At 42.5% G+C, this 14,251-nt stretch overlaps 1 protein-coding gene across 1 annotated transcript; it reads left to right on the top strand.

Moving 5' to 3' along the window:
* The first annotated feature begins 3,075 nt into the window (after window positions 1-3,075).
* On the top strand, window positions 3,076-6,633 carry LOC311127706 (developmentally-regulated GTP-binding protein 1). The gene is made up of 9 exons (XM_084159576.1): window positions 3,076-3,274; window positions 3,782-3,905; window positions 4,041-4,216; window positions 4,616-4,685; window positions 4,784-4,953; window positions 5,116-5,246; window positions 5,441-5,608; window positions 5,770-5,892; window positions 6,275-6,633. The coding sequence occupies exons 1-9, from the start codon at window positions 3,236-3,238 to the stop codon at window positions 6,372-6,374; spliced, it is 1,101 nt and encodes a 366-aa protein (XP_084015702.1). The 5' UTR covers window positions 3,076-3,235; the 3' UTR covers window positions 6,375-6,633.
* Window positions 6,634-14,251: the final 7,618 nt, after the last annotated feature.

The raw sequence follows: 14,251 nt of genomic DNA, 5'->3' as shown, positions 1-14,251 counted from the left end.
CAGCAACCTTGGGAAAATCCTCTGCATTATCATTAACAGCAGACTAGTTAATTTCCTCAGTGAAAACAATGTACTGAGCAAATGTCAAATTGGCTTTTTACCAAATTACTGTACGACAGACCACATATTCACCCTGCACACACTAATCGACAAACAAACAAAACAAAACAAAGGCAAAAACTTCTCATGCTTTGTTGATTTCAAAAAAGCTTTTGACTCAATTTGGCATGAGGGTCTGCTATACAAATTGATGGAAAGTGGGGTTGGGGGAAAAACATACAACATTATAAAATCCATGTACACCAACAACAAGTGTGTGATTAAAATTGGCAAAAAACACACACATTTCTTTCCACAGGGCTGTGGGGTGAGACAGGGATGCAGTTTAAGCCGCACCCTCTTCAACATACAGTGGGGAGAACAAGTATTTGATACACTGCCGATTTTGCAGGTTTTCCTACTTACAAAGCATGTAGAGGTCTGTAATTTTTATCATAGGTATACTTCAACTGTGAGAGACGGAATCTAAAACAAAAATCCAGAAAATCACATTGTATGATTTTTAAGTAATTAATTTGCATTTTATTGCATGACATAAGTATTTGATCACCTACCAACCAGTAAGAATTCCGGCTCTCACAGACATGTTAGTTTTTCTTTAAGAAGCCCTCCTGTTCTCCACTCATTACATGTATTAACTGCACCTGTTTGAACGTGTTACCTGTATAAAAGACACCTGTCCACACACTCAATCAAACAGACTCCAACCTCTCCACAATGGCCAAGACCAGAGAGCTGTGTAAGGACATCGGGGATAAAATTTTAGACCTGCACAAGGCTGGGATGGGCTACAGGACAATAGGCAAGCAGCTTGGTGAGAAGGCAACAACTGTTGGCGCAATTATTAGAAAATGGAAGAAGCTCAAGATGACGGTCAATCACCCTCAGTCTGGGACTTCATGCAAGATCTCACCTCGTGGGGCATCAATGATCATGAGGAAGGTGAGGGATCAGCCCAGAACTACACGGCAGGACCTGGTCAATGACCTGAAGAGAGCTGGGACCACAGTCTCAAAGAAAACCATTAGTTACACACTACGCCGTCATGGATTAAAATCCTGCAGCGCACGCAAGGTCCCCCTGCTCAAGCCAGCGCATGTCCAGGCCCGTCTGAAGTTTGCCAATGACCATCTGGATGATCCAGAGGAGGAATGGGAGAAGGTAATGTGGTCTAATGAGACAAAAATATAGCTTTTTGGTCTAAACTCCACTCGCCGTGTTTGGAGGAAGAAGAAGGATAAGTACAACCCCAAGAACACCATCCCAACCGTGAAGCATGGAGGTGGAAACATCATTCTTTGGGGATGCTTTTCTGCAAAGGGGACAGGACGACTGCACCGTATTGAGGGGAGGATGGATGGGGCCATGTATCGCGAGATCTTGGCCAACAACCTCCTTCCCTCAGTAAGAGCATTGAAGATGGGTCGTAGCTGGGTCTTCCAGCATGACAACGACCCGAAACACACAGCCAGGGCAACTAAGGAGTGGCTCCGTAAGAAGCATCTCAAGGTCCTGGAGTGGCCTAGCCAGTCTCCAGACCTGAACCCAATAAAAAATATTTGGAGGGAGCTGAAAGTCCTTATTGCCCAGCGACAGCCCCGAAACCTGAAGGATCTGGAGAAGGTCTGTATGGAGGAGTAGGCCAAAATCCCTGCTGCAGTGTGTGCAAACCTGGTCAAGACCTACAGGAAACGTATGATCTCTGTAATTGCAAACAAAGGTTTCTGTACCAAATATTAAGTTCTGCTTTTCTGATGTATCAAATACTTATGTCATGCAATAAAATGCAAATGAATTACTTAAAAATCATACAATGTGATTTTCTGGATTTTTAGATTCCGTCTCTCACAGTTGAAGTGTACCTATGATAAAAATTACAGACCTCTACATGCTTTGTAAGTAGGAAAACCTGCAAAATCGGCAGTGTATCAAATACTTGTTCTCCCCACTGTATATATCGACGAATTGGCGAGGGCACTAGAACAGTCTGCAGCACCCGGCCTCACCCTACTAGAATCTGAAGTCAAATGTCTACTGTTTGCTGATGATCTGGTGCTTCTGTCACCAACCAAGTAGGGCCTACAGCAGCACCTAGATCTTCTGCACAGATTCTGTCAGACCTGGGCCCTGACAGTAAATCAGGGCCCAGGTAATGGTGTTCCAAAAAAGCTCCAGTTGCCAGGACCACAAATACAAATTCCATCTAGACACCGTTGCCCTAGAGCACACAAAAACTATACATACCTCGGCCTAAACATCAGCGCCACAGATAACTTCCACAAAACTGTGAACGATCTGAGAGACAAGGCAAGAAGGGTCTTCTATGCCATCAAAAGGAACATAAAATTCGACATACCAATTACGATCTGGCTAAAAATACTTGAATCAGTTATAGAACCCATTGCCCTTTATGGTTGTGAGGTCTGGGGTCCACTCACCAACCAAGAATTCACAAAATGGGACAAACACTAAATTGAGACTCTGCATGCAGAATTCTGCAAAAATATCGTCCGTGTACAACGAAAAACACCAAATAATGCATGCAGAACAGCATTAGGCCGATACCCGCTAATTATCAAAATCCAGAAAAGGAGAGAGAGAGAGAGAGAGAGAGAGAGAGAGAGAGAGAGAGAGAGAGAGAGAGAGAGAGAGAGAGAGAGAGAGAGAGAGAGAGAGAGAGAGAGAGAGAGAGAGAGAGAGAGTGTGTGTTTGTTTGCAGTAGCCTTTTACTGTGTTGAATTATGCAGCGTCAGATACATTAATTTATGATTTGTCAAAACCAAGCATGAATCTTGTATTTAAAATGTGTTACATTGCATAATTTCTGCAACATTTATGTCATTGCTGTTGCACGACATATTTCATTCAGCTTACTTGTTTTATTTGTATTTTTGTATTTGTATTTTTAAATGTCAGATAACTAACAGCAATCTGCAAAATACTTCATTCCAGTAGGTGGCGCCAACTGCAGCACCTTTTCTGAGTTTGCCGTCGAGTTTCTTTGGTTTGCCTGCCTCTTCCTCCTCGCGAGACCCCAGCCACAGGTTGAAAGCATGGGTGCTAGCTGTTGCTAGCTAGTCTTGTATGCTTGCGTGATAAAACTCAACAATTTAACAACTTTGATATTAAACTTGTTTCATCGTTATCGTGATATCATCTAAGGACCAGCTACAAGATGAGTTTACTCGCCAAAATAGCAGAAATTGAGGCCGAGGTAAGTTAGCTAACGGTCGCGAATGCTAGCTAACGCGTTAGTTGTGAATCACATTTTGTGTGGCCACTTGACTAGATGGCTAGCTAGTTGGCTAAATTTAACTTGGCTAATCAAGGCCTTACAATGGATTTCTCCTTAAAAAAAAGAATATATCCATAATATGATGGCAGACACCCTAGTTGGCTACTGTAAAGTAGCTAGCTATATGTTATTGTTGGCAGGGTAATTAACTAGCTAACGTTAAGTAGCTAACTAGCTAGTTAAGCACTACTATCATGCTAACCGGCGCTGGTATGTATAGAACCACGCCGGAGTTCACCAGCTTTGACAGATTGTAATTCACCCCAGTGTCGGTGTCATGATGACAATATGTTTTCTTTGTGATCATTCGAAAGCCAGCCATCGCAACAATTTAGCTCTGGACAAGTAGGCCTAGTCAATATTCTAGTTCTGGCTGTTGTCATATTGTGTTGAATATGAATGATTTAAACATCCTCTGTCGGGTAGATGGCTCGGACTCAGAAGAACAAGGCCACATCTAACCACTTGGGGTTGCTCAAAGCTCGTCTGGCCAAGATGAGGAGAGAACTTATCACACCAAAGGGAGGCAGTGGAGGAGGCACAGGGGAAGGTGAGTCCTAACTCGTGATCATCATTCATCTTAAGAATGTGTCCAGCTACACAACAGTGCAGTGGAGATAAGTTGAGATTTACAAGATCTTGTCATATTGTAATGAATACTAATGTGTCACCCTTTGTTGTATAGGTTTTGATGTGGCAAAAACAGGTGATGCCCGTATCGGGTTTGTAGGGTTCCCCTCGGTGGGCAAGTCTACTTTGCTAAGTAACCTGGCAGGGGTGTACTCAGAGGTGGCAGCCTATGAGTTCACCACCCTCACCACAGTACCAGGAGTGATCCGCTACAAGGGTGCAAAAATACAGGTACTTTATGTGCATCTTATACCCTTCACACCTCACCTTAAAGGAAAAATCCACTCCAAAACGATGATGATGTGGCAAGTGGCACTTCAAGAAACAGAGTGTCACTTCCACATCATCATGATGATGTGGCAAGTGACACTGCTTCTTGAAAGTCCAATATCTCGAAAACTTGACTGCTGACGTGCAAAACATTTTGGGACTGTATCAACAGTGAACTAATGAAAAAAATACCAACATATAGCTTTTGAGGGGAGTTTTCCTTTGAGGACAATATGTACTAGTAGTGATAATTTGTATTTTTGCTACTTGTAATTTTTTACTTAATTAGTGTTTTCTTTAAGATGTTTTGCAGGAGATGTTTCAGTATTAGGATGTTTATTCCACTTTTGTGTATCCAAGCTCCTGGATCTCCCAGGTATCATCGAGGGGGCCAAAGATGGCAAGGGCAGAGGACGACAGGTCATCGCAGGTGAGAGCCATCAGTGAACCATCAGAACCATACACAAACAACATGTGTCACACTCACACCTTGAAGGTAGTTTGTAACTGTGGTCTTTCTTTTCCCAGTGGCTCGAACCTGTAACCTGATCCTCATAGTGTTGGATGTGCTGAAGCCTCTGGGCCACAAGAAGCTGATTGAACACGAGCTGGAGGGCTTCGGAATCCGCCTCAACAAGAAGCCGCCCAACATCGGCTACAAGAAGAAGGACAAAGGAGGTATCAACTTCACCGTCACAGTACGTCTGTTTAATACAACACTTTCATGTCCAGCTCAACCTGTTCCTATTTCTCTCTCTCTTTACAGTTATCTATCTCTGGAAGTAGATTGTTCTTTTATCTCTCTCATTTGATTTCAATGGGCTTACTCTGGTGTTCTTCCTTTCTGGCACCTTCTCCAGTGTCCACAGAGTGAGCTGGATGGTGACGCAGTGAAGAGCATCCTGGCCGAGTACAAGATCCACAACGCTGACATCACCCTGCGCAGTGACTCCACGGCTGATGACCTCATCGACGTGGTGGAGGGAAACCGGTAAGCAGCTGAGCACTTCTACAAACTCGGATGTCATTTTTGTATTGATTTTATTTTCTTCTTAATCCTCCATTAATCTATAATTGGATCTGACCTATACCCCCTAGCCAAAGTCCCGCTATACCCCATCCCAAAGTAAGGTCAACGCTCCCCTACAGACCTGCTGACATAACTTTTCTGTTTAATCTCACCAGAGTGTACATCCCCTGCATTTATGTGCTCAACAAAATTGACCAGATATCCATTGAAGAGCTGGACATCATCTACAAGGTGCCCCACTGTGTTCCCATCTCTGCCCACTCCCGCTGGAACTTTGACGACCTACTGGAGAAGATGTGGGACTACCTGCACTTAGTGCGCATGTAAGGAGACACTCTCTCAACCTACCAACCCCTAGAAGGGACATATAGGGTTATTGGAACCTTCTATGAAATAGAATCCCTATTACACACAGAACTATTTTTTGACTGCTTGGATAAATGTTGTTTTTGTGAATTAATCATTTGAATGTGTTGTCCCCCAGATACACCAAACCCAAAGGCCAGCTTCCTGACTACACATCTCCAGTCGTTCTACCTACTGAACATACTACAGTAGAGGACTTCTGTTTGAAGATTCATAAAAGCCTCCTCAAAGAATTAAAATAGTGAGTACTATACTGTTGACTAATGGCTTTTGTGCATCTTGTTGATGTTCATGAAAAGACTGGGGTATACCCCAGTATCTAACCGATTTAAAGCCACAATCAGTAAGAAATAATGTACTTTAAAAATATATATATACTTAACAAATTCACATGGGCTTACAAAGGCAGCCCAATTCTCATATTTTTCCCTCTAATTGGTCTTTTGACCAATCACATCAGAGCTGATCTGATTGGTCAAAAGACCAATTAGTGAAAAAGAGATCAGAATTTGGCTGCCTGTTTAAATGCAGCTTTAGCTGCTGTGTCCAGCACACAGACAAATATGATTCAATGTTTCAGCTGCTTGGTATTGTTCTAACACTCAGTCTTCCTGTCCTTTCAGTGCTCTGGTGTGGGGTGCTTCAGTGAAGCACAACCCCCAGAAGGTGGGAAAAGACCATGTCATGGAGGATGAGGACGTTATCCAGCTGGTGAAAAAGTAAAAGGACTCCTGACGCTGCATGATTTTCTCATCACCGGGAATAGTCTGCTGCTCATGAAAACCCCCCTCAAACATATCCACGAGAGCATCTGTGTCTTGTGGTTCTCAATTTTATTTTGGAATTTGAAAAACTGAAAAGAATAAATATGAATGTCCATGTTGCATTTACCTCTCATTTATGCCGACACGTGATTCATAAAATCCATCGAAGAGTATTAGCCTTGAATCTCAAAAATATCAAATAAACACCATAAAAATGACTTACGGGATCGTCTTTTATTTTAGCTCATAATACAGGTCATTGGGTTTATGCCTTGAAAGACGCATTGTAATTACTATGTTGAACAACACTGACAAATATAACTTCATAACATTCACATTTCCCTTCATATGAAATAAATCAAAATCCTGCCCCAGTTACATGGGTGTGTCCTGCTTTATCTCTCTATACTTTCAATGGTGATTGACTGTTCTTATGAAATACATCCTTAAACAAAGTGGGTGTTTGCTGGCTCCATCATCCCTGGAAGTCAATCGATACCCCAGAGGGGTATTCTACAAAGCAGAATCAATGAGTTAGCCAGCAACTTTGATAAGGAACCAGAAATAACTATTGATTTTATGGTTCATGAAAAAAGCTCCACTTAGTTATGTATTTTAGTTTGTTCAATCAATTAGACCATGCCCATTTCAAGCTTATCTTTCTACAAAATAAAATTTTTTATTTGAATATTTAGGCAAGTTAGCTGGCTAACTCCTTTATCCTGCTTTGTAGTATACCACTCTGGACTAAACATTACTTACCCAGAGACCGTCTCAATGTGTCCAATACTAAGGCTTTATTTGAAAGGCCTGTCGGCCACTGATTTATATGACATTGATGATACAGGCAGTCAGTCAGGCTGGCATCCCACCCCCTCTCTCATTATTATGATTTTTTTTTCTCTCTCCAACATGGATGGTCATTCAGGTTAATTAGTTCATTCACTTAGACACAGTCTGGGGACATTCTACCCCATCTGTTCAGAAACACAGATAACCCACTAGTGAATAGCATTTCATCAGATCTTGAAGCACTTTGGTGTGTATACATTATCTAATGCCGGTGTGTAGCAACCCAGCTGTGTGAGATGGATCAGCCATTTTGTGTCAGAGAACTCTCCAGTTGCCACACGTTAGCAGTTGCGAAGACGAGGATTTTTTTTTTTTTTTGCGGATTATTAAATGGATAGCATGATAGGGTCACTTTGGGAATTTGCTCAGGACACTTTCAATAAAGTTCCTCCATGTGTTAATGATCACACAATGTTTCACAGGACAGGACACATCTGATCAAATCTGATTTCAAAATAGCTTTTTATAACCAAATAAAAGCTACATGTCACATTCTAGGGAGGAGCATTTCATCTGAATCCATTAGCATGTCTGTCTATGATGTACAGCGAGTAAGGGAGGGTGGTATGGACATGGCCTAGTCAGCAAATAGTGCATTTTGAATTGATCACTGCCCTTTACTATATTGGCCAGAGTAATGTTATAACTGAACACCAATATTGTCAAGGCATACATTATTATACACAGCCTTATCGCTCACACAAAATATATCATTTTTGAATTGAAATGTTTGCACGTGTTTGGTTCTTATTTTGTTTATTTTTTAGATAAAGTAGCATTTCTAAAATGAAAGCAATCAATATATCGCTTTAATTAATTTTTTATAACAGGCATCCAATGACAACAGATCTAGTCAATAACACATGTATTTACAAGGAAGTATACTTTTCAATTGTTCAGGTGCAGGAAAAATCTGCCACAAAAGGGGAACCCTAGCATTTGACCTCAACACTTCCTGTAACAACTCTCTAATTGTATGAATAGGACTTTATCTAGAGTGTATTCGATGTTGGAGATAGTTTTCAGTCTTTGAGACAGAATGGCCACTCTTTCTGAGAAAAGCTGCAGAGGTTTAGACAGAGCAGTGGCTGGCTGGTCAACAGCGGCAGGAGCGACGCTCCTTGGGACAGCGCCGCTCCCCCACCCTTCCACCCTGTAAATTATAGCAGCACTTTAGCTAATGAAAGAGTTGAAGACCGGCCACTAATAAAAGCCATTAAGTGAATAAAGCACTTCCCCCTCTAACGAAATTAATCTGCCCCTTCGGAGGGGAGGACTCTGTATTAATATTTATGAAATGCGGAACCAGGCCCCCCACCCCCAAACTCCCCATACCACATACAAGCCCACCCTGCCCAAGTCCTTCTCGCCAGTCCACCTATCCCAGGAGAAAATCACTAACCCCTCCTAACTTGAAGGAGGGGCTGGGGGTACGGCTTGGGGGGTGTTGGAAGAGACGTAGTCATGACAGTCTGTCTCCAGTTGAGCTTGCCGGTCCTAGAGGCAAGACACCAAGCTCAAGAGGAGCACCTGCTCTTCCTTACGACCCTCAACTCTACCCCACCAAGCTGGATGTCCCACCATCGGCTCCGGGGCAGGAAGAATGGAGACTGAGGGTCTCCATGGACAGACCAGGTTGGAGGGAGTGACTTTCCACTGACACCAGTTGAAGTGCTTCAAAGACGGCTGAGGTATAATGGACGTGTGAGGTATAACGGGTGAGGTATATTGAAATTCTGAATGTTCTAGTTTTATATTTGCCTATTGTCTTGATATCCTCTGACAGCTTCCATGACCCTTGGTCCACAGTACCCCTGGGTTTACAGCTATTTAAGATTTCTGTTTTTCTGTAGCCTTGCCTTCAATGGAAGAGGACAAAGATGATTGTTTATGCAAGTCCTGTGGACAAAGGGAGACAAATTAAACTTTCTCCCATCTCATATACAGTGTATTCTATACATTGTGAGGTTTATGGTTTAGAAAAATATAGCTTAGTTTGAAAGACCTTAGTTTAGGACACTCAGAGAAATTGAAATTGTTAAAACAACAGCATGTATGAAATCTTATCCATGCATAAAAACCATGACACCATCCCACCAACCATAATATATAATACCATCGCGCCACCTTTGTCCACATGAAACATAATCAAATACCCAGAAGGACAGCTGTGTCTTTGCAGTGCTGTTTTCCCTGGACACATCAACCTTCCATAGTCCATTTTTTCCTTTTATCTTCACTACTAGTCTGTTACCGAAACTCCATTGCTCATCGCTCTATACACAAGTTGTCATTCACCCTCCCATGCACGCAATCTTTTCTCATTTCATCACACAAAGTGGTTCAGTTGTCAGAGCTTAACTTGACTATCACTGAAACCCTTCCCATTTCAACAAGATATCGCAGGGGATATAGTAAAGAATGGAGGTAACAATATTTCCAAACCCACTGATGGGGGCTGTCCTCACAGGTCTTTTAGAGAAATCATCAGTTTTCCATCTGTGGAGGGCATTATTTCATACTGACTGACCGCTGACTTTGAGTCCAGTGACCGATAACCAGGTTTAGACCATCATGTCAAAAGTGGTTGAGTCTCAGGTCTGAAGAGATGGCACATTTCTACAGATGGACACTGGTGATATGGCTGTATCTGCTGTTCCCAAGCTGTTCCATCTTTGTCCTTGGATATTGAGAATATTCTTTGTCCATTAGCTGGAGGACCTAAGAGCTTGTCCTCTTTAGAAGATATTGATGCACTTTAACAAGATGACCATCATTCCACCAAACTCGGTTTTCATTGATTCCCCATAACGTAGTAGTAATTTCATTAACAAACTATTCATGTTGGTCTGTTTTCGTTCATATTATGTTGATGTAAAAAAAAAAAAACTGAGTTAAACTGTAAAAATGTATGTGTTTAATTCTTTTTTTGTACGAAGGTATCTGATGGGGTGGGGTGCGAAGGATGGGAGGGAGGGGTTTGTCGCAGTTTATGCGCAGGAAGGGCGGTGCCCGCTTTTCACTGCAGTGAATGTGACCTATGACTAATTCTTTTTTGTAATTTTCTTGATGTCCCTAGCCACACTGTATTATGAACACTGCCCCTATCGCAATAGTGTGTAAGTCCATGTCATTTGGGTCCATCACTCCCCAGGTCTGCAACCCTCCCTGATGCCAATGGACATCCACCACTTCTCCTCCTGGGCTATCAATGCCGTAGAGCTGTGGTGTTGTCCTCGGATCACAAATAGAGTTGTTGGAAGACCGAAGCATCAAGAAATAGCATATTCTGGTGGCAGAGTGTTCCTTTCATGATTTTAGAGCTGATTACAATATTCACTCCTGATGGACTGACTGGCCCCAATCATGCCCTTCTCTATCGAAGTGATCAAAATGTACTTTTTACAGGATTCTACTTTTTTTGCTCTACCATCCCACCTAAATTGACCAGACTGAACCTGGCCCCACATAACCTCAGATGGCTGTATATCCCTGCCCAGGACCCCATTGTGCTTGATCTAACCATGCAGTGTTCTTCTGTCCATGGTGGTGCCAAGCACTTTGGAGTCTTGTGAGCACGCTCCACACTACATACTTAACTGGATGTAAATCCTACACATTTATCCATAGTTTCTATAGAGCTTTGCTCAATTTGGATTCTCACCCCTTTTCCCTGAGGTGTGCCCTCGTTCACCCCTCCTCACGGACTTAAAGGGGTTGGATTGGTATGGACGGAGTGTGTGTAGACGGACGTTCTGTACAATATTTCTTACACCCACCCAATGCGTTTGAATACTTGAGGGTGAACGAGTGCACACTTTAAAGAGAAGGAGGAGAATTGGGCTCCATTGATGCGCTAGTCTATTGTGAGGTCAAAGGTCACAACTGCACATTTTCCATTGGGTAAGATCTGCACCCATTTTTGATTTGATGATTCGAAGGACGATTTTTTTAACCCCTTTGGATATATTCTGACAAGTACATTGATTCTGTGGGTCCAAATAAATTAATCAAAAAGACTGTGAATCTCTGAAATGTAAATGAATGTGTCATTGATGAATGGACAGGGATTGGATGGGACAAAAGGAGAGGGAGATTTATGTGAATAAAGCAGTTTTGTGGTTTCCTACAAGCTGGCTGCAGCGTGGCAGATTTATGGCCACAATCAATTAGCGTAAGTGCTCTCCGCATTTGACTAAGGCACTTCATCTCTACCAGTAGAGGACAGAAGTACTCAATTAAGACAGTGGACATATTGGCTGTGAAAACCATACTGCTGAGACATTCATTTACCATATGTCATTTGGCACAATGTTTCTTACGCCAACAAGTTTTCAATCCCAGAGATAATGGGCATATAGGCTAATTTCACGTGTATACTCTGCTTTCTTTTTATCCAGTTTTGTGGTCTGAATTCACAATGGAGGGCATTTAATGCAGTCTCTGGGTGGTGTAAAAGGAAGTACCTTTTCAAGATCACATTCACTAATTCGAATAAACTCTCAAAAACATTGTCAGCCTCTGATTTTAATGTTCAAATAAGTTCCAATCCAAAGGTTATGTATGTGTACACATCTTCAGACTTTTATGGTTAATTTGTATCATTAAATGTTTTATGATTTGTTTCAACTGGGTTTGTCAACCAGATGATTCAGTCTAAGCACAAGTAAAACATCCGATGTCATCATATATGGAGGCAAATGGGTTTTCCCCTCTAAAACATAACTGACCACATTCCCTCTCAGACAGAATGTTTTATTTACCCACTAAATTCCTCCATCATGCTATAAAAACCCAAACCTTGCTTTCTTTGTCTGGGAAATATTATCTTGTAAACCAACGTGATCCGAATGCGTGTTGCCGTTTGAATACAGGCTGTGCCCTCTTTAGTCGGTCACGGATGCCATACATTATCACACTGCACATTTCCTGTGGACGGTGTGATTTGACATTTGTACTGTTTCACATTCTGTTACTGCTTCAGCCACCTGTTGTCTACATATAACATACTGTATATGAGTTTAGGCAAAGATTTCATAGAAGAACATCCTAGTGGGGTGGGCGACTAAAATTAAATGTCCATAACGATTGTTCATTTTGGCAGAGAAGTACATTTATGTATCCTGAAAAGATTTAGGTATCAGGCTAACACAGATTTGGCCACTGGGGGTGCGTGGCACCTATCTTACAAAAAGAAGGTTGAATGGAATAAATAAATAAATAAACACATCCAGGAAGGAGCAGCTTGGCATTGCATAAGTAAACAGCACACGACTGACGAATGACTCCTGGGTCAAATTCCTCTTATGCGGGCCGAAAACAAAGGACTTGTGAGGGCGGATGACCACCTTGGACTGGTATTTACATTTACATTTTAGTCATTTAGCAGACGCTCTTATCCAGAGCGACTTACAGTTAGTGAATACATATATTTTTTTGTGTAATTTTTTATTTTTTTTAATTTTTTTTGCACTGGTCCCCCGTGGGAATCGAACCCACAACCCTGGCGTTGCAAACTCTGACGTAGTCCTGAGTTTCTGCGACTCCAGGATGCTGAACCGCTCCAAACGGCACAAAAAAAAAGGGACAGGAGAGGAGAGTAATACCATAAAATAAGATTCCAAGCATCTCAGAGAAAATAAAAGTGATACGAAAAGGCCTCATTTAATGCACATATGTACACTGGAGAAAAATATAAACGCAACATGCAACAATTTCAAAGATTTTACTGAGTTACAGTTCATATAAGGAAATCAGTCAATTGAAATCAATTCATTAGGCCCTAATGTATGGATTTCACATGACTGGGAATACAGATATGCATCTGTTGGTCACAGATACCTTAAAAAAAAAAAAAGCTTGCTATGGATCAGAAAGCCAGTCAGTATCTGGTGTGACCACAATTTGCCTCATGCAGCCCAACATCTCCTTCACATAGAGTTGATCAGGCTGTTGATTGTGGCCTGTGGAATGGTGTCCCACTCCTCTTCAATGGCTGTGCGAAGTTGCTGGATATTGGCGGGAACTGGAACGCTGTCATACATGTCGATCCAGAGCATCCCGAACATGCTCAATGGGTGACATGTCTGGTGAGTATGCAGGCCATGGAAGAACTGGGACATTTTCAGCTTCCAGAAATTGTGTACAGATCCTTGCGACATGGGGCCCTGCATTATCATGCTGAAACATGAGGTGATGGCGGCAGATGAATGGCACGACAATGGGCCTCAGGATCTCGTCACGGTATCTCTGTGCATTCTAATTACCATCGATAAAATGCAATTGTGTTCGTTGTCCGTAGTTTATGCCTGCCCCACCATGGGGCACTCTGTTCTCAACGTTGACATCAGCAAACCGCTCGCCCTCACAACGCCATACACGCTGTCTGCCATCTGCCCGGCACAGTTGAAACCGGGATACATCCGTGAAGAACACACTTCTCCCTCGTGCCAGTGGCCATAGGTGAGCATTTGTCCACTGAAGTCGGTTATGACGCCGAACTGCAGTCAGGTCAACACCCTGGTGAGGACAACGAGCACGCAGATGAGCTCCCTTGAGACGGTTTCTGACAGTTTGTGCAGAAATTCTTCGGTTGCGCAAACCCACAGTTTCATCAGCTGTCCGGCTGGCTGTTCTCAGACAATCCCACAGGTGAAGAAGCCAGATGTGGAGGTCCTGGGCTGGCGTGGTTACACATGGTCTGCGGCTGTGAGGCCGGTTGGACATACTGCCAAATTCTCTAAAACGACATTGGAGGCGGCTTACGGTAGAGAAATTAACATTACATTCTCTGGCAACAACGGGTGGACATTCCTGCAGTCAGCATGCCAATTGCACGCTCCCTCAAAACTTGACATCTGTGTCATTGTGTTCTGTGACAAAACTGCACATTTTAGAGTGGCCTTTTATTGTCCCCAGCACAAGGTGAACCTGTGTAATGATCATGCTATTTAATCTGATTCTTGATATGCCACACCTGTCAGG

This window comes from Coregonus lavaretus (assembly GCF_964263955.1).
Source record: "Coregonus lavaretus genome assembly, chromosome: 4".
Taxonomy (NCBI): Eukaryota; Metazoa; Chordata; class Actinopteri; order Salmoniformes; family Salmonidae; genus Coregonus; species Coregonus lavaretus.
Note: the sequence above shows the minus strand (reverse complement) of the source record. Positions and strands in the feature narration are given on the sequence as shown.